General features: G+C 61.1%; 1 protein-coding gene and 2 long non-coding RNA genes across 5 annotated transcripts; 1 reads left to right on the top strand and 2 right to left on the bottom strand.

Moving 5' to 3' along the window:
- Positions 1-1,671: 1,671 nt before the first annotated feature.
- On the bottom strand, positions 1,672-2,072 carry LOC130265816 (uncharacterized). Its single transcript, XR_008842677.1, has 3 exons — positions 1,986-2,072; positions 1,833-1,955; positions 1,672-1,712 (listed from the first exon to the last, which is right to left on the bottom strand). It is a non-coding gene; the product is annotated as an uncharacterized LOC130265816 (long non-coding RNA).
- Positions 2,073-2,100: 28 nt separating this feature from the next.
- On the bottom strand, positions 2,101-2,528 carry LOC130265817 (uncharacterized). Of its 3 annotated transcripts, XR_008842680.1 has the most exons (4): positions 2,414-2,497; positions 2,261-2,353; positions 2,169-2,230; positions 2,101-2,138 (listed from the first exon to the last, which is right to left on the bottom strand). It is a non-coding gene; the product is annotated as an uncharacterized LOC130265817 (long non-coding RNA). The 3 variants fall into 3 exon arrangements; XR_008842679.1 differs by having other exon boundaries at positions 2,169-2,353; positions 2,445-2,528; XR_008842678.1 differs by having other exon boundaries at positions 2,169-2,353.
- POU6F1 (POU class 6 homeobox 1) lies at positions 2,479-15,553 on the top strand. Its single transcript, XM_056515100.1, has 11 exons — positions 2,479-2,562; positions 3,048-3,133; positions 6,392-6,560; positions 6,939-7,033; positions 7,655-7,880; positions 9,522-9,685; positions 11,163-11,288; positions 11,409-11,615; positions 12,462-12,579; positions 13,030-13,201; positions 13,779-15,553. The coding sequence occupies exons 2-11, from the start codon at positions 3,086-3,088 to the stop codon at positions 14,122-14,124; spliced, it is 1,671 nt and encodes a 556-aa protein (XP_056371075.1). The 5' UTR covers positions 2,479-2,562; positions 3,048-3,085; the 3' UTR covers positions 14,125-15,553.
- The last annotated feature ends 1,142 nt before the right edge of the window (positions 15,554-16,695 follow it).

The raw sequence follows: 16,695 nt of genomic DNA, 5'->3' as shown, positions 1-16,695 counted from the left end.
CAGCGGTTTTGGGGCCCCTCCACAGGGCAATTCCTCTCTGATGGAGTGATACGATTATTATTATTATTATTATTATTATTATTATTATTATTATTATTATCTTAAATAATATAGCCATTTAAATAAAATTATTTATATATTATATATTATATATTATATATTATATATTATATATTATATATTATATATTATATATTATATTTAAATAATAAAATCATTTAAATATTATATATTTATATATATTTATATATTGTGTAGTATATAGTATATACAATATATATTATATATTATATTATATTTAAATAATATAATTATTCAAATATGTATTTATATATTATATATTATATATTATATATTATATATTATATATTATATATTATATATTATATATTATATATTATATATTATATATTATATATTATATATTTTACATTTTCTATTTAGTATATAGTACATAATATATAAATACATTTCAACATATATATTTATTATAGCTGCTATTATTATTACTATCATCATTAATATTATTATGATTAATATTATATTAAATTTAAATAATATCAATATTATTATTCCCTGGATTTTTAGGGGGTGACACCCCAAGGCCACACACCTGGCCCAATAATTTTTCCCAATTTTGTTGGGCCCCCCCAAGTCCCTTTTCCTGGGCTGCCCCTTTTGCCAGGATTTGGAAGATTTTGGGGCAGTAAATGAAATTTCCCAGTTTTTTTTTTTTTTGGAATTTGGCTGCCCAGCCCCACAGGGGGGTTTCCAGGTGGGAACCTTGTTGAATTCGGGGCGTTTTGGGGGTGACGTCTCATCCCCTGCCTCACCTTCTCCACCTGGAAATGCCACAAAACCTTCCCCGACATCAAATTTAGAGGGGAAAAAAGAATTTTGGGGCTTATTCCCTGCAGGACTGAACCAGTGAGCAGTTTGTGGGTGCAGAGTCTCCCCTGCTCAGGTTTTCTCCCCGGGGCAAACTCACTTTTCCACCCAATTTGGATCCATCTCTGCCTCATCACCATTTCATTAACATGGAAATTAAATCTGCATGGAGCTTGGGAGCTTCCTAAATATCCTTCTCTCACCTTTTTTTCTCCTCCTTCTTTATTTTTTAATATTTTTATTATAATTTAATGCGTTTCTTTGCCTTCCCTCCATCTGTTGCTCCTCCCTGCCTGCCCTCGCCACCATCTGGATACATTTTTTGTTGCATTAAATGCCAAAAAATCTCCCCAAAAGTGTGAAAAACGGGATCTGTGACAGGGAAAGGATCCTGCTCCCAAATCTTCCAGCCTGGAATTACAAATTCTGATTAATTCCCTCGTTAATTAGCCCCTCCCGGCTGATTTGTGTCTCCTCCCACCAGCAGCAGGGAGAGAAATCCAAAGATTTTGGGGATCCCGTGCCCTGCTCAGCCTTTTGCTGCTCCAGTTAAAACCAGTTTGGCTGCCTGGGATGGAAATGGGGAGGTTCTGTGTCCCCAGAGTCCCAAAAACCCCAAAAATCCCCAAAAATCCCCAAAATCGCAGAGCTCTGCCTTTGCCCAAACCTCCTCCATCCCCTGGGAGGGTCCTGGGGCTCCTCGTGGGTTTGGGCACGGGAGCAGCTCTGGGGTTTGTGTCCCCCCAGGCCGGACCCCAAAACTCGGAGCAGCCCAGAGCTGGAACCCCAAAATCTGCACAGAGGGAGCCTGGACACCCCAAAATCTGCAGAGACAGAGCCTGGACACCCCAAACCTGCAGAGACAGAGCCTGGGCACCCCAAACCTGCACAGACAGAGCCTGGACACCCCAAACCTGCACAGACAGAACCCGGACACCCTAAACCTGCAGAGACAGAGCCTGGACACCCCAAAATCTGCACAGACAGAGCCTGGACACCCCAAAATCTGCACAGACAGAGCCTGGACACCCTAAACCTGCAGAGACAGAGCCTGGACACCCCAAAATCTGCACAGACAGAGCCTGGACACCCTAAACCTGCAGAGACAGAGCCTGGGCACCCCAAAATCTGCACAGACAGAGCCTGGACACCCCAAAATCTGCACAGACAGAGCCTGGACACCCTAAACCTGCACAGACAGAGCCTGGACACCCTAAACCTGCAGAGACAGAGCCTGGACACCCCAAAATCTGCACAGACAGAGCCTGGACACCCTAAACCTGCAGAGACAGAGCCTGGGCACCCCAAAATCTGCACAGACAGAGCCTGGACACCCCAAAATCTGCACAGACAGAGCCTGGACACCCTAAACCTGCAGAGACAGAGCCTGGGCACCCCAAAATCTGCAGAGACAGAGCCTGGACACCCCAAAACCTGCAGAGACAGAGCCCGGACACCCCAAAATCTGCAGAAACAGAGCCCGGACACCCCAAACCTGCAGAGACAGAGCCTGGACACCCTAAACCTGCACAGACAGAGCCTGGACACCCCAAAACCCGGCGAGCAGAGCAGGGAGCCCCAGGGAGCTGCAGGCAGCAGAGCAGGGACCCCAAACCAGAGCCCCGGGACCCCCCCGGGCCCTGCAGCCCCTCCCGGGGTCAGAGCAGGCACTGGGTGAGTACCTGGGACCCCCTGGGACCCCCTGGGACCCCCAGAACCCCAGGGGTTCCCTTCCCCTCCCCTTTGGGGTCCCAGTCTGGCCTTGGGGTCCCCAGTTTGGGGAGGGGGAAGGGTGGTGACCCCACCTGGAGCTTTCCCACCTTCTGCCCCTCAGGTGGGGGGAAAAGCTGCCCCAGGACTTTGGGGTGTCACTCAGGGGAGCAGGAGGGGCTCCCCCTTCCCTTCCTGGGGCAGGTGAATCCCACCTGGGGAGTGACTCCTGTCACCTGCTGAGGGGAGTGTCTCCAAATCTGAGCCCCAGGGAGCAGCAGGGACTTGGGAGGGCAGCCAGGTGTCACCTGGAGATTTGGGGGGGCTTTGGGCTGCAGGTTTCACCTGGGCCATCCCTGGATTTTGGGGTTCCAAAGGGCTGAGGGGGGGTCCCAGGCATCCCCCGGCACCCCCAGGTGGTGACAGCCCCTGCTTGTCCCCTCTTGCAGCATGTGGCAGGTGTGACCTGCCCACCTGTGCAGCTCCCATGGAGCAGGGGCAGCCCCAGGAGGCCCTGCTGACTGTCAACGAGCAGGTAGGGCCCCCCTGCACCCCAAAACCGGCCGGGGGGACCTGAGTGTGTGAAACACCTGCAGGGCTCACCTGGGCTGTGCCTCACCTGCAGCTGGGGGGACACTGCAGCTGGGGGTGCTGGGTTTATTTGGGGGTGCTGTGAGTTTGGGGGTGCTGGGTTTATTTGGGGGTGCTGTGACTGTTTGGGGTGCTGGGTCTGTTTGAGGGGTGCTGGGTCTGTTTGGGGTGCTGTGAGTTTGGGGGTACCAACTGAGATTGGGGGTGCTGCAGGTTTGAGGGTACCTGCTGAGATTTGGGGGTGCTGCAGGATTAGGGGTGCTGCCAGTGTGAGGTACCCACTGAGATTTGGGGTTCTGCAGATTTGGGGTGCTGCAGTTTCGGGGTGCTGCAGATTTAGGGTGCTGCAGGTTCACGGTGCTGCAGGTTCGGGGTGATGCAGTTTCGGGGTGCTGCAGGTTCGGGGTGCTGCAGGTTTGGGGTGCTGCAGGTTTTGGGGTGCTGCAGGTTCGGGGTGCTGCAGTTTCGGGGTGCTGCAGGTTCGGGGTGCTGCAGGTGTAGGGTGCTGCAGGTTCGGGGTGCTGCAGGTTTTGGGGTGCTGCAGATTTGGGGTGCTGCAGGTTCGGGGGTGCTGCAGGTGTAGGGTGCTGCAGGTTTTGGGGTGCTGCAGATTTGGGGTGCTGCAGTTTCGGGGTGCTGCAGGTTTTGGGGTGCTGCAGTTTCGGGGTGCTGCAGGTTCGGGGGTGCTGTAGGTTCGGGGTGCTGCACGTTTTGGGGTGCTGCAGATTTGGGGTGCTGCAGTTTCGGGGAAAAGGTCTGGGGCTGGGGTGATCCAGCAGGACCTGCTTCCAGTTCCAGCTCCAAGATATCCCAGCTTTCTGTGGGCTCAGCTCAACTTCTCCTGCTAAAAAATTGGGATCACTCAAAGCCTAACTCTGTTTTTAGTCCTAGGAAGCAGCACTGATTTATTCCCCAGACTCACCCACCACACCTTCCACAACTTCTCACTATTTGTACATTTGAGCAAACAAAGAATTGGCTGTCAATTACAGAATTGTCTATAAATTAAAGATTTGGCTATCAATTACAGAATTTACTATCAATTACAGAATTTGCTATCAATTACAGAATTTGCTGTAAATTACAGAATTTGCTCAATTACAAAACTGGCTATCAATTACAAAATTGGCATTAATTATAGAATTGGCTATCAATTACAGAATTTGCTATCAATTACAGAATTTGCTATAAATTACAGAATTTGCTATCAATTACAGAATTGGCTGTAAATTACAGAATTTGCTATCAATTACAGAATTAGCATTAATTAGCACTTTATCCTCTATTGGTTACTGATTTCCCTTCTCACTGCTTAGCCCCCATTTTCAGTCTCACGATTGTGTTTTTCCCAGCTCAGTTGTATCTGTCTGTGTCTCTTTTTTTATCTCTGCCTCCTGCAGGATGTCCTTGTGCTCTGTAAATCCTGCATTCCTCACTCCAGTCCCAGCCCAAACATCTCCCTCTCCCAGGCTTTTATTAAAAACTCTCAAGGTTGCTTCAGCAAAACTCAAAAGTTTCAGCGATTTTCCCAAGCTGGGCTCCCAGAATAGCAGCTGGTGACAAACCTTGCTGGGTGCTGCCTGCTTGTGGTTAATAAAAGCCATTAATTAGAAAAGTTAATTAAAATAGTTAATGAGGGAAGTTGCCAGCACAGAGGCAGAGTTTGTAAATGGCTCAGGAAGGGTTTTGCTCGTGTTTGATCCCTGTTCCCTTCACTGTCCTGCCCCTCCTCCTGCTCTGGGACATTTTCTTGTGTTTTGGCAAAATTATTTAATTCCTTGGTTCATATCTCTGAAAAATCCAGCCAAATCATCCCAAATCTAAAATTCAGCCAAATCTAAATCTTCCAAGGCAAAACTGATACAAATTCCTTCAACTGGATGATTCCAAATAATCGTTAATGCTCGTACCAACTCCCAGCTTAATTTGGTTCAATTCCCTGATTTTCTCCCTGTAAACCCAGTGCCCTCCCCATCGGGACTGGTCATTTCCCCTTCATTTATTTATTCCCTGAGGATTCTCTTTCTCTTCCAGGATCCCATTTACCCCTTCAGGGCCACACTCGGGAATGGGAATGTCCCTCGGGACTGGGAATGTCCTTTGGGAATGGGAATGTCCCTTGGGAACGTCCTTTGGGAACGTCCCCGCTCCTCCGGGGGCGGGTCTGGGGGAGTTTTGCAGTTCTGGAGGGCAGGACCTGCCTGATAAAAAGCTCCGGGAGGGTGAAAATCCCAGTCCCGTCCCCGTCCCTTCCCTGGCTCAAGCCCTGAACCCCAAACCCCGAACCTCAAACCTCCAACCCCGAACCCCGAACCCGAAACCCCAAACCCAAAACGCCGAACCCCGAACCCGCACCCCGCACCCGGAACCCGAAACCCCAAACCCAAAACGCCGAACCCCGAACCCGCACCCCGCACCCTCCGCGCGTCCCGACGCGGTCCCGGCCATGGCCGCGGGGTTTGGGTCGCTCAGCGTCACCGTCCCGGGCCGGGCCGGGCTGCTGCAGGTCCGGGGGCGGCTCGGGGGGCGGTTTTGCTTGGAAGGGTTCTGTAGGTTGGGGGTTCTGTAGGTTTGGGGGTGTTGGTTTTGTTTAGGGGTGCTGTAGGGTTCGGGGTGCCGGCTCTTTTTGGGGATGTTGGTTCTGTTTGGGGGTGCTGTAGGTTTTGCCGAGTTCTGTAAGGTTGGAGGTGCTGTAAATTTGGGGGTGCTGATTCTGTTTGGGGGTGCCGGCTTTGTATGGGGGTGCTGTAGGTTTGGGGGTGCTGTAGGTTTGCCGAGTTCTGTAAAGTTGGAGGTGCTGTAGGTTTGGGGGTGCCGGCTCTGTTTGGGGGCGCTCTAGGGTTGGGGGTGCTGGCTCTGTTCAGGGGGGCTGCAGCTGGGAAGGTTTTGCTGTAGGTTTAGGGGTGCCGGTTCTGTTTGGGGTGCCGGTTCTGTTTGGGGGTGCTGCAGGTGGAGGTGTGGGGGTGCTATAAATCTGGGGGTGCTGTGACCACTGGCACCGTTCCACCTGCCCGAGGTCTCAGCCAGGGGTGCCCCTGCAGTTGAGGTGTTGGGGGGCTGGAACTCCCCCACCCGCCCCTCCCCCCTGCAGGGTCCGGGTGGGCTCTGCACCCCAAAACTGGCCCCGTGGGGCGGGGGGAGCCCCTGGGGGACACGGCCGCGGGGTGACGTCCCTGGAGCTGATTTTGGGGTCCGTTTGCAGGTGATTGTCATGTCCGGCCATGAGACCATCCGGGTGCTGGAGGTGGGGGTGGATGGGGACCCCAAAACGGCCGGGGAGGGAGCGGGGGGGTCCCCGGCACAGGGGGGCCCCCCAGGTGTGGAGGACGCTCCCTCCAGCACCCCGAGCTCGTCCGGAGGGGAGGTGGCAGGTGAGAGACCCCCCACCCTTCCATTCCCTTCCCGGGACCCCCGTTCTCCCTGTGCCCCCGGATCCCCCCTGTGCCCCCCGCGTTTCTCCATCCCAGGATCATTCCTGGAGGTTTCCCCGGGTCTCTCCTTCTCCAGATCCCCCCTGTGCCCCCGGGTCTCTCCATCCCGGGATCATTCCCGGAGGTTCCCGCGGGTCTCTCCCCCGGGATCCCCCCTGTGCCCCCCCGCGTTTCTCCATCCCGGGATAATTCCCGGAGGTTCCCGCGGGTCTCTCCTCCCCGGGATCCCCCCGTGCCCCCCCGGGTCTCTCCATCCCGGGATCATTCCTGGCTGTGCAGGATTTGGGTGCCCCCCTCACCCCCCCGTTTCTCCCCCAGGTAAAGCCAAGGCAGAGTCGCCCCCCGCCGTCCCCTCGAGCCACGCCCCCAGCCAGCCCGGCGTGACCCACCTGGCCGTGCAGGCCACGCCGCAGGTAACTGTCCCTGGGGCTGGGGGCGCGGGGGGCCCCGGGGAGGGCGCGGCCAGGTCAGGGGACCCCTTCTGTCCCCCCACACAGAGGGGTCTCCACAGCCCTGGGGGGGAAGGGAGGCCCTGGGTGCCCCTTGTCTCCATGTAGGGGGGACCCCAAGGTGAAGGGGATCCCACCTCTGTCCCCCATCCCCCCACAGTGGGGGTCAGCAGGGAGGGGGGTCCCCCTTTATACCCTCCAGAGGGGGCCCCCCTAACAGAGCCCCCCCATCTCCCCACGGAGAGGGGTTCACAGCCCCCCCTGGATCCCCCTTCCCCGGGGGTTCACCAGGCAGGGGGCTCCCCCTTTGCCCCCTCCCCAATTGGGATTCACCGGGAGCTCCCCCTTTGCCCCCTCCCCAGTTGGGGTTCATTGTTGAGCTCCCCCTTTGCCCCCCCCCAGTTGGGGTTCATTGTTGAGCTCCCCCTTTGCCCCCCCCCAATTGGGGTTCATTGTTGAGCTCCCCCTTTGCCCCCTCCCCAGAGGGGTGTCCCAGGCCGGGCGGGGGGGCCCCGTGGGGGTTTCCCTGATGCTGAGCAGGGCGTTGATTTGTGTTTCTCTTTCAAATCTCATTTATCTCCGCAGGTGTTGGCTCAGGAAAGCTTAGCCACAGGTGTGACAGGAGTAATGGTTCCGGCAGGGACAGTTACTCAACCTCTTCTTATCCCCATCAGTATTGCAGGTCAGGTGACAGGCCAGCAGGCGCTGGCCCTGGTGACAATTCCCACAGCAACGCTCGCCGCGCTCCCGGGACTGACGCCGGCGGCACCTGCGGGGGCGATTTTCAAACCGCCCGTAGCCAACCTGGCAGGTAACGGCAGGTAACGGGGGAGCGGCACCGAGCGGGAGCGGCACCGAGCGGGAGCGGCACCGAGCGGGAACCGCCCCGAGCTGGGCAGGACACGGGATCGGCCCCGAACGGGAACGGCCCCAACGGGATCGGCCCCAACGGGAACGGCCCCGAGCTGGGCAGGACACGGGAACGGCCCCGAGCTGGGCAGGACACGGGAACGGCCCCGAGCTGGGCAGGACACGGGAACGGCCCCGAGCGGGAACAGCCCGAGCGGGAATGGCCCTGAACGGGAACGGCCCCAACGGGATCGGCCCCGAACGGGAACGGCCCCGAACGGGATCAGCCCCGAACGGGATCAGCCCCGAACGGGATCGGCCCCGAACGGGAACGGCCCCGAACGGGATCAGCCCCGAACGGGAACGGCCCAAACGGGAACGGCCCCGAACGGGATCGGCCCCGAACGGGATCGGCCCCGAACGGGATCGGCCCCGAACGGGAACGGCCCCGAACGGGAACGGCCCTGAACGGGAACGGCCCGAGCGGGAACGGCCCCGAACGGGATCAGCCCCGAACGGGATCGGCCCCGAACGGGATCGGCCCCGAACGGGAACGGCCCCGAGCTGGGCAGGACACGGGATCGGCCCCGAACGGGATCGGCCCCGAACGGAAACGGCCCGAGCGGGAACGGCCCCGAACGGGAACGGCCCGAACGGGAACGGTCCGAACGGGAACGGCCCCGAACGGGATCGGCCCCGAACGGGATCGGCCCCGAACGGGAACGGCCCCGAGCCGGGCAGGACACGGCGCCGCTGGGACTGGGGCAGGAGAGAGCAGGGCAGAGCAGGGGCCAGGGCTGGGACCTGCTGTAGGTTTGGGGCAGTACCCGGTGTAGATTTGGAGCTCCAGGTGACACCTGGTGTAGATTTGGGGGTCAGGGTGTCGTACCAGGTGTAGATCTGGGTCTCCAGGTGTGGTACATGATACCTGCTGTAGGTTTGGGGCTCCTGGCTGCAGTGGGGGAGGTTGGAGCTCCCTTTGCCCCTCCCCAGCTCATCCTCAGCCCAAATCCAGTCGGTCCCACCTGTGGGCTTCAAGGTGAGGGGTTTCAGTACAAAAGGTGCAGATTTAGGGGTTTCAGTACAAAAGGTGCAGATTTTGGATTGCAGGTGCAGCACCTGCTGCAGGAGAGTTCTGAAAAGGGCTTGAATTTGGGAGATTTGAGACTAAAAGATTTGGGGCTCCAGGTGTGATACCTGCTGTAGATTTGGAGCTCCAGATGTGGCATCAGGTGCAGATTTGAGGCTCCAGATGTGACACTAGGTGTAGGTTTGGGGCTCCAGGTGCAGATTTGGAGCTCCAGGTGCAGATTTGGGGCTCCAGATGTGTCCCCCCTGCAGCAGGCCACACCTGCAGGTGTGAAGGGGGGAGGGACCGACCCCCACTGGAGGGGGCTCTTCCAGACGCTGCACCTGTGCCAGGTGTGCCAGGTGTGCGGGGGGGAATAGGATTCCACCAGGCGCCCCCCGCTCTGTGCGGCAGCGGCGTCACCTGGTTCAGGTGTGACCCGGTTCAGGTGTGACCCCGCCCCCGGGGAGGGAGGGTCCGGCGCGGTGTCGCGTGTCGCGGTGTCGCCACTGACGCTGTCCCCTCTCTCCGCAGCCGCCGCCGTGCTCAGCCCCGCGCCCCGCGCCCCCCCGGCGCAGCCCCCGCTGCTGCCCCAGCCCTCCCCGGCGCCCACGCCCCCGAAGGAGCCCCCGCTGGCCGTGCAGCCCCCGCTGGCCGTGCAGCCCCCGATCGCCGGACTGGCCTTGAACCCCGGCATAGTAAGGACCGGCCCGGGCCATCCGGGCCAGCGGCGCGGGGCGGGGCGGGGATTACCGACAGCCCAGCCCGAGAAACTGCCCCGGGCACCGACCCTGCCCGAGAAACTGCCCCGGGCACCGACCCTGCCCGAGAAACTGCCCCGGGCACCAACCCTGCCTCAGAAACTGCCCCGGGCACCGACCCTGCCCGAGAAACTGCCCCGGGCACCAACCCAGCCCGAGAAACTGCCCCGGGCACCAACCCTGCCCGAGAAACTGCCCCGGGCACCGACCCAGCCCGAGAAACTGCCCCGGGCACCAACCCTGCCCGAGAAACTGCCCCGGGCACCGACCCTGCCCGAGAAACTGCCCCGGGCACCGACCCTGCCTCACAAACTGCCCCGGGCACCAACCCAGCCTCACAAACTGCCCCGGGCACCAACCCAGCCTCAGAAACTGCCCCGGGCACCAACCCTGCCTGAGAAACTGCCCCGGGCACCGACCCAGCCCGAGAAACTGCCCCGGGCACCAACCCTGCCTGAGAAACTGCCCCGGGCACCGACCCAGCCCGAGAAACTGCCCCGGGCACCGACCCTGCCTCACAAACTGCCCCGGGCACCAACCCAGCCTGAGAAACTGCCCCGGGCACCAACCCTGCCTGAGAAACTGCCCCGGGCACCGACCCAGCCTGAGAAACTGCCCCGGGCACCAACCCTGCCTGAGAAACTGCCCCGGGCACCAACCCTGCCTCACAAACTGCCCCGGGCACCAACCCAGCCTGAGAAACTGCCCCGGGCACCGACCCAGCCCGAGAAACTGCCCCGGGCACCGACCCAGCCTCAGTTTCCCTGTGCCCAATCCCAGGCTCAGTTTCCTGGGCACAGTCCCAGCCTCAGTTTCCCCAGGCAGGATCCCGCTCCCCATTCCCACATGGGGGATTGTGAGCTCGGTGTCCCTGCAGACCATCCCTGCCTTGGTTTCCCAGGACAAATCCCAGTCTGTTTCCAGGTGGGATCCCTGCCTCAGTTTCCCTGTGCAGGATTCCCTTGTGCCTGTTTTTACATGCAAGATCCCAGCCTCGGTTTCCCCAGGCAGGATCTCAGTTTCATTTTTCCCTGTGCACAGTCCCAGCCTCAGTTTCCCTGTGCTCAATCCCAGTTTCATTTTTCCCTGTGCACAGTCCCAGCCTCAGTTTCCCTGTGCTCAATCCCAGTTTAATTTTTCCCAGACACAATCCCAGTTTCATTTTTCCCTGTTCACAATCCCAGCCTCAGTTTCCCTGTGCTCAATCCCAGTTTCATTTTTCCCTGTTCACAATCCCAGCCTCAGTTTCCCTGTGCTCAATCCCAGTTTCATTTTTCCCTGTTCACAAGCTGCAGCTCCCAGGGGATGGATCGATGGATTTACAGATTTGGGGACCCCCAGGGACCCCCGTGGCCGCCGGGAATGGGGGGCGAGGCTCGGGGGGTCCCGGCTCTGACCCGTTTCCATCCCACAGCTCACGGCGGCTCTGGGGGTGCAGCCGCAGATCCTGGGGTCCCTCAGCGCCCCCCCCGTGATCTCCAGCCCCCTCCCCAGCGTCCAGGGGATCCCGGGGCAGCTCCTGACCAGCGCCCAGGGCCAGGTACCGCGGGGGTCCCACCCGCCCCCCCGGGGCTGTGTCACCTGGGGAGGGGGTCCCTGTCCCCCTGCCCCGCCCGGGGTGGGTGTTTCGGGGTCCCCAGCGCTGTGTCCCCCTCCCCAGGTGATCGGGACCCTGCCGTGGGTGGTGGCGCCCCCCGCGCCGGCCCCGCCCAGCCTGCAGGTGGCGGCGGTGACCCCGCAGCTGCTGCTCAACGCGCAGGGCCAGGTGATCGCCACGCTGGCCACGGGGGCCACGCTGGCCACCGCCCCCCCCGCGCCCGCCCCCAGCAAGAAAAACGGGCCTGCAGAGCCCCCCATCAAGAGCGAGGTGAGCCCACAGCCCTGAGACCCCCCTGGGCCCCCCCCAGGTCACCCAGAGACCCCCCCGGGCCCCCCAGGTCACTCTGAGACCCCTCAGATCACCCTGAGACCCCCAAGTTACCCTGAGCCCCCCCAGATCACCCTGAGACCCACCAGGTCACCCTGAGCCCCCCAGGTCACCCTGAGTCCTGTGCCTTTGCGACCCCCTCTGTGCCTTTGGGACCCCCCTGTGCCTTCAGCCATACAGCCCTGGGGGGGTGGAAGTGCTTTTGGGACCCTCTCGGGTCACCCCAGACCCCCAGGTCACCCCCAGACCCCCGGGTCACCCCCGGGTCACCCCCAGACCTCCGGGTCACCCCCGGGTCACCCCCAGGTCATCCCCAGACCCCCGGGTCACCCCGGGTCACGCCCACCCCCCAGGGTCACCCCCAGGTCACCCCAGACCCCCAGGTCACCCCCAGACCCCCGGGTCACCCCCGGGTCACCCCCAGACCCCCGGGTCACCCCGGGTCACCCCCACCCCCCAGGGTCACCCCCAGGTCACCCCAGACCCCCGGGTCACCCCGGGTCACGCCCACCCCCCAGGGTCACCCTCAGGTCACTCCCGGGTCACCCCTGGTCACCCCCAGACCCCCGGGCCACCCCCAGGTCACCCCCAGACCCCCGGGTCACCCCGGGTCACCCCGGGTCACCCCGGGTCACGCTCACCCCCCAGGGTCACCCCCACCCCCTCAGGGTCACCCTCAGGTCACTCCCGGGTCACCCCAGGTCACCCCAGACCCCCGGGTCACCCCGGGCCACCCCCAGGTCACCCCCAGACCCCCGGGTCACCCCGGGTCACGCCCACCCCCAGGTCCAGCCCATCCAGCCGGCCCCGCCCGGGCCGGGCTCCAGCCCCGTGGCCAAAGTGTCCCCGGCGCCGGCGCCCGTCAGCTGCTCTGAGACCCCCACCGTGAGCCAGCTGGTGTCCAGTGAGTCACTGGGAGCGCTGGGAGGGGACTGGGACGGGCTGGTGGGCTGTGGGGTCCCTGGGAATGGCGGGATCCGCTGGGAGGGGGGATAATGGGAATGGGGAGGGGGATAATGGGAACGGGACTGGGATAATGGGAACTGGGAGGGATAATGGGAATGGGGAGGGGGATAATGGGAATGGGGAGGGGGATAATGGGAACTGGGATAATGGGAATGGGGATAATGGGAACTGGGATAATGGGAAGAGGGATAATGGGAACTGGGATAATGGGAACTGGGATAATGGGAATGGGGATAATGGGACTGGGGTCCTGTGGGATTCCCAGTACCAGGGAAACGCTGTGTGGGGTCCTTGGGGTACCAGGCTGTGGGATGGCTTGGAGGGAAATGGGGCTGGGGTCTCTGGGAACTGGGATAAGGGAGTCACAGCCCCCCCTGCCCCCCCCCAGAGCCCCCAGCACCCCCCAGCTCGGAGGAGGACGGGATCAACCTGGAGGAAATCCGGGAATTCGCCAAAAACTTCAAACTGCGGCGCCTCTCGCTGGGCCTGACCCAGACCCAGGTGGGGCAGGCCCTGACTGCCACCGAGGGGCCAGCCTACAGCCAGTCTGCCATCTGCAGGTAATGGCACCTGGGGACAGGGATGGCACCTGGGGACAGGGATGGCACCTGGGGACAGGGACAGGGCAAGGAATGGCACCTGGGGACAGGGAATGGCACCTGGGGACAGGGATGGCAGCTGGGGACAGGGAATGGCACCTGGGGACAGGGAATGGCACCTGGGGACAGGGATGGCAGCTGGGGACAGGGATGGCAGCTGGGGACAGGGAATGGCGCCTGGGGACAGGGACAGGGCAAGGAATGGCACCTGGGGCCAGGGAATGGCACCTGGGGCCAGGGATGGCGCCTGGGGACAGGGAATGGCGCCTGGGGACAGGGATGGCAGCTGGGGACAGGGATGGCAGCTGGGGACAGGGAATGACGCCTGGGGACAGGGACAGGGACGGGCCCTGACTGCCACCGAGGGGCCAGCCTACAGCCAGTCTGCCATCTGCAGGTAATGGCGCCTGGGGACAGGGATGGCACCTGGGGACATCCCCCCCTGTGCTCCCCCTGAGTCCCCGTGTCCCCGTGTCTCCCTGAGTGTCCCCCTGTCCCCTGAGTGTCCCCTGTCCCCTGAGTGTCCCCTGTCGCGCAGGTTCGAGAAGCTGGACATCACGCCCAAGAGCGCGCAGAAGCTGAAGCCGGTGCTGGAGAAGTGGCTGCGGGAGGCGGAGCAGCGGCAGCGGGAGGGGCAGCAGCACCTGCTGGAGTTCGTGGGCGGCGAGCCGGGCAAGAAGCGCAAGCGGCGCACGAGTTTCACGCCGCAGGCGCTGGAGGCGCTGAACGCGCACTTCGAGCGCAACGCGCTGCCCACGGGCGCGGAGATCACGCGCATCGCGCAGGAGCTGCGCTACGAGCGCGAGGTGGTGCGCGTCTGGTTCTGCAACCGCCGCCAGACGCTCAAGAACACCAGCAAGCTGAACGTGTTCCACGTGCCCTGAGCGCCGTCTGTCCGTCCGCCCGCCCGCCCGCCCGTCCGTCCGTCCGTCCGTCCGTCCGTCCGCCGCGCTGCCCGAACCTGGACCCGCCCAAGCCTCCAGCGCCCGCAGCCGGGAGCGCTGCGAGCTCCCCGTGTCACCCCGGCCTCGGCCGCTGCTTCTGGCCCCGGGCCACCCCCACACCTGCACCTGTCCGGGCCCTCACCTGTGTCCACCCTCACCTGTGTCCATTCTTACCTCTGTCCATTCTTACCTCTGTCCATTCTTACCTGTGTCCAGATTCTCACCTGAGTCCACCCTCACCTGTGTCCAGATTCTCATCTGTGTCCAGATTCTCACCTTTGTCCACCCTCACCTGTGTCCAGATTCTCACCTGTGTCCACCCTCACCTGTGTCCACCCTCACCTGTGTCCACCCCCACCCTGCCCCTCACTGACTCCCACATGCCCTAAACTGGGAGCACTGGGAGCTCCCCCTGTGTCTCCCCAGACCTCCAGCCAGCAGCACTTTGGCCACTGGTTCTGTCCCTGGGTCACCAGCTCCCTGCACCACCACACCTGGACTTGTGTCCACCCCACCCACACCTGTGCCCACCACACCTTGACCTGTGTCCTCACCTGGACCCATGTCCGACATTCAACGTCTTCCACTCAATCTGAACTGGGAGCACTGGGAGCGCCCCAGTTCCCACAGTCCCCCCCGACCACCTGCCATCAGCACTTTGGCCACTGAATTTGTCCCTGTGGCCACCCCTGTGTCCCTGCAGCCCCATCCCTGTGCCCACCCCCACTGTGAACTGGGAGCACTGGGAGTCCCCTCTGTGCTCCCACCAGTCACAGCCCCTTGGCCTCCAGCCAGCAGCACTTTGGCCACTGGTTTTGTCCCTTTGGCCACTGGTTTTGTCCCTTTGGCCGTGGATTTTGTCCCTCTGCCCCGTGCCTGTGCCCACCTGTGCCTGTGTGTGTCCTCCCGTTCTCATCACATGAGGTGTTGATGTCACCTTGTTAACCTGTGACACACCTGGTGACAGACCCCCACCCCGAGTGTCACCCACCCAAAATTTGTGATTTCCATTTTTCTGGGTTTTGCTCTTTTTCCTGTGTTCCTGAGGCCGTGTCGTGGCTCACCAGGGGTGACCCCAAATTTCTGTCACCCCCACGCTGGTTTTGCCTCATGAGGGGCTCCTGGGGGTGATCCCCCACCCTGGGGACGTCGCGTGGGTGGATTCTGGGGACATCACCTCCGGGTTTGGGGGGTGTGAACCCCAGAACAGAGGCAGCGCCCCTTTTCCCCCTGCCCTGTGCCTGGGGGGCTCCAGCCGCTCCGGGGAGCGATGGGAGGGGGAGATTTGGGGGGCACGGGGGCGCCCGCTGGGGCCGCGGCAGACTGATGCACTTGATGTAGTGGTGTGAAATAAACAGTATTTTTCTTTTTTCTTTTCCTTTCTCCTTTTTTTTCCAAGATTTACAGGGGGCGGAGGAGCGGGTCCTCCTCGGCCCCCCCGGCTGAGGCCGGCGCAGGTCAGCGCACGCTCGTGGCGGGAGCGGGACTCGAACCCGCGGCCCCGAGGGAGGCGCCTCATGGAGCAGAGCGCCGAGCGCTTCCGCGGCCACGCCCTTCAGCCAATCCCCGCGCGGCGTGCTCGGCTCGGAGCTTCCTATTGGTTATTGCATCCGCCCGTCACGCGGCATCGCCCGATCCCATTGGCTGATAGCGGCAGGGGGCGGGGCCTCCCTCCCGCCGGAGGGGGCGTGTCCGCCGCCTCCATCTTGGCGGAGCGGCGCGTTCGAGGGTCCCGGCCCGGAGCGGGGGGGGCCGGGCCGGACTGGGGCGGGCGGGCTCGGAGCGGGGGGTCCCGGCCAGGACTGGGGGGTCCCGGCCAGGACTGGGGGGTCCCTGCCCGGACCGAGGGGTCCCGGCCACGTTTGGGGGGTCCCGGCCAGGATCGGGGGGTCCCTGCCCGGACCGAGGGGTCCCTGCCGGAGGCAGCGCCCAGGGCGGTGTAGGATTTTGGGGGGTCCCGGAGGGGCACAACACCTGGAGGGGAGTGCAGGATTTTGGGGGTTCAGCCCTTGCAGGGGAGTGCAGGATTTTGGGGGTGCAGCCCTCGTAGGAGAGTGCAGGATTTTGGAGGTGCAGCCCCTGGAGGGGAGCGCAGGGTTTTGGGGTGCAGCCCAGTCCGTAGGACTCGGGGCCCCCCGAGGGTTTTGGGTTTTGGGGCCCCCCGAGCTGTTCCCTTCGAGGCGCTCCAAGGGAGGGGCTGCAGCCTCGGGGGTGTCCTTGGATTTTGGGGTTCGTTCCCCTGTGCTGGCGGCTTTTGGGGGTTCCCAAATCAGTCACCACAGGAGAGGCTTCTCCAGAGGTTTGGGGGACTTTGGTACCCCCAGAAAACAGGGAGGTGCCCTGGCTTGGGGGTGACTCAAACCCCATTTTTGGGGGACCCCTGCAAACCCCTTTTTGGAGCAAACCCTTGTTTGGGGGTGCCCCAAACCCCCACTTTCCGCGTGTCCCCATTTTTGAGTAGCCCCCATTTTTGGGGTGTCCCAAACACCCCCCCCCCCTCCGTTTTTGGAG

The sequence above is a fragment of the Oenanthe melanoleuca genome, linkage group LGE22, assembly GCF_029582105.1.
Source record: "Oenanthe melanoleuca isolate GR-GAL-2019-014 linkage group LGE22, OMel1.0, whole genome shotgun sequence".
In the NCBI taxonomy this organism is placed as follows: Eukaryota; Metazoa; Chordata; class Aves; order Passeriformes; family Muscicapidae; genus Oenanthe; species Oenanthe melanoleuca.
This window is presented reverse-complemented; position numbering and strand designations above follow the sequence as displayed.

Excerpts from the sequence above, each read along its gene's own strand:
- POU6F1 (XM_056515100.1), top strand. The coding sequence starts at position 3,086 with ATGGAGCAGGGGCAGCCCCAGGAGGCCCTGCTGACTGTCAACGAGCAG. Across the intron at positions 11,289-11,408 it reads TGACCAGCGCCCAGGGCCAG|GTGATCGGGACCCTGCCGTG; the intron begins GTACCGCGGGGG and ends CCCCCTCCCCAG. Across the intron at positions 12,580-13,029 it reads CGTGAGCCAGCTGGTGTCCA|AGCCCCCAGCACCCCCCAGC; the intron begins GTGAGTCACTGG and ends GCCCCCCCCCAG.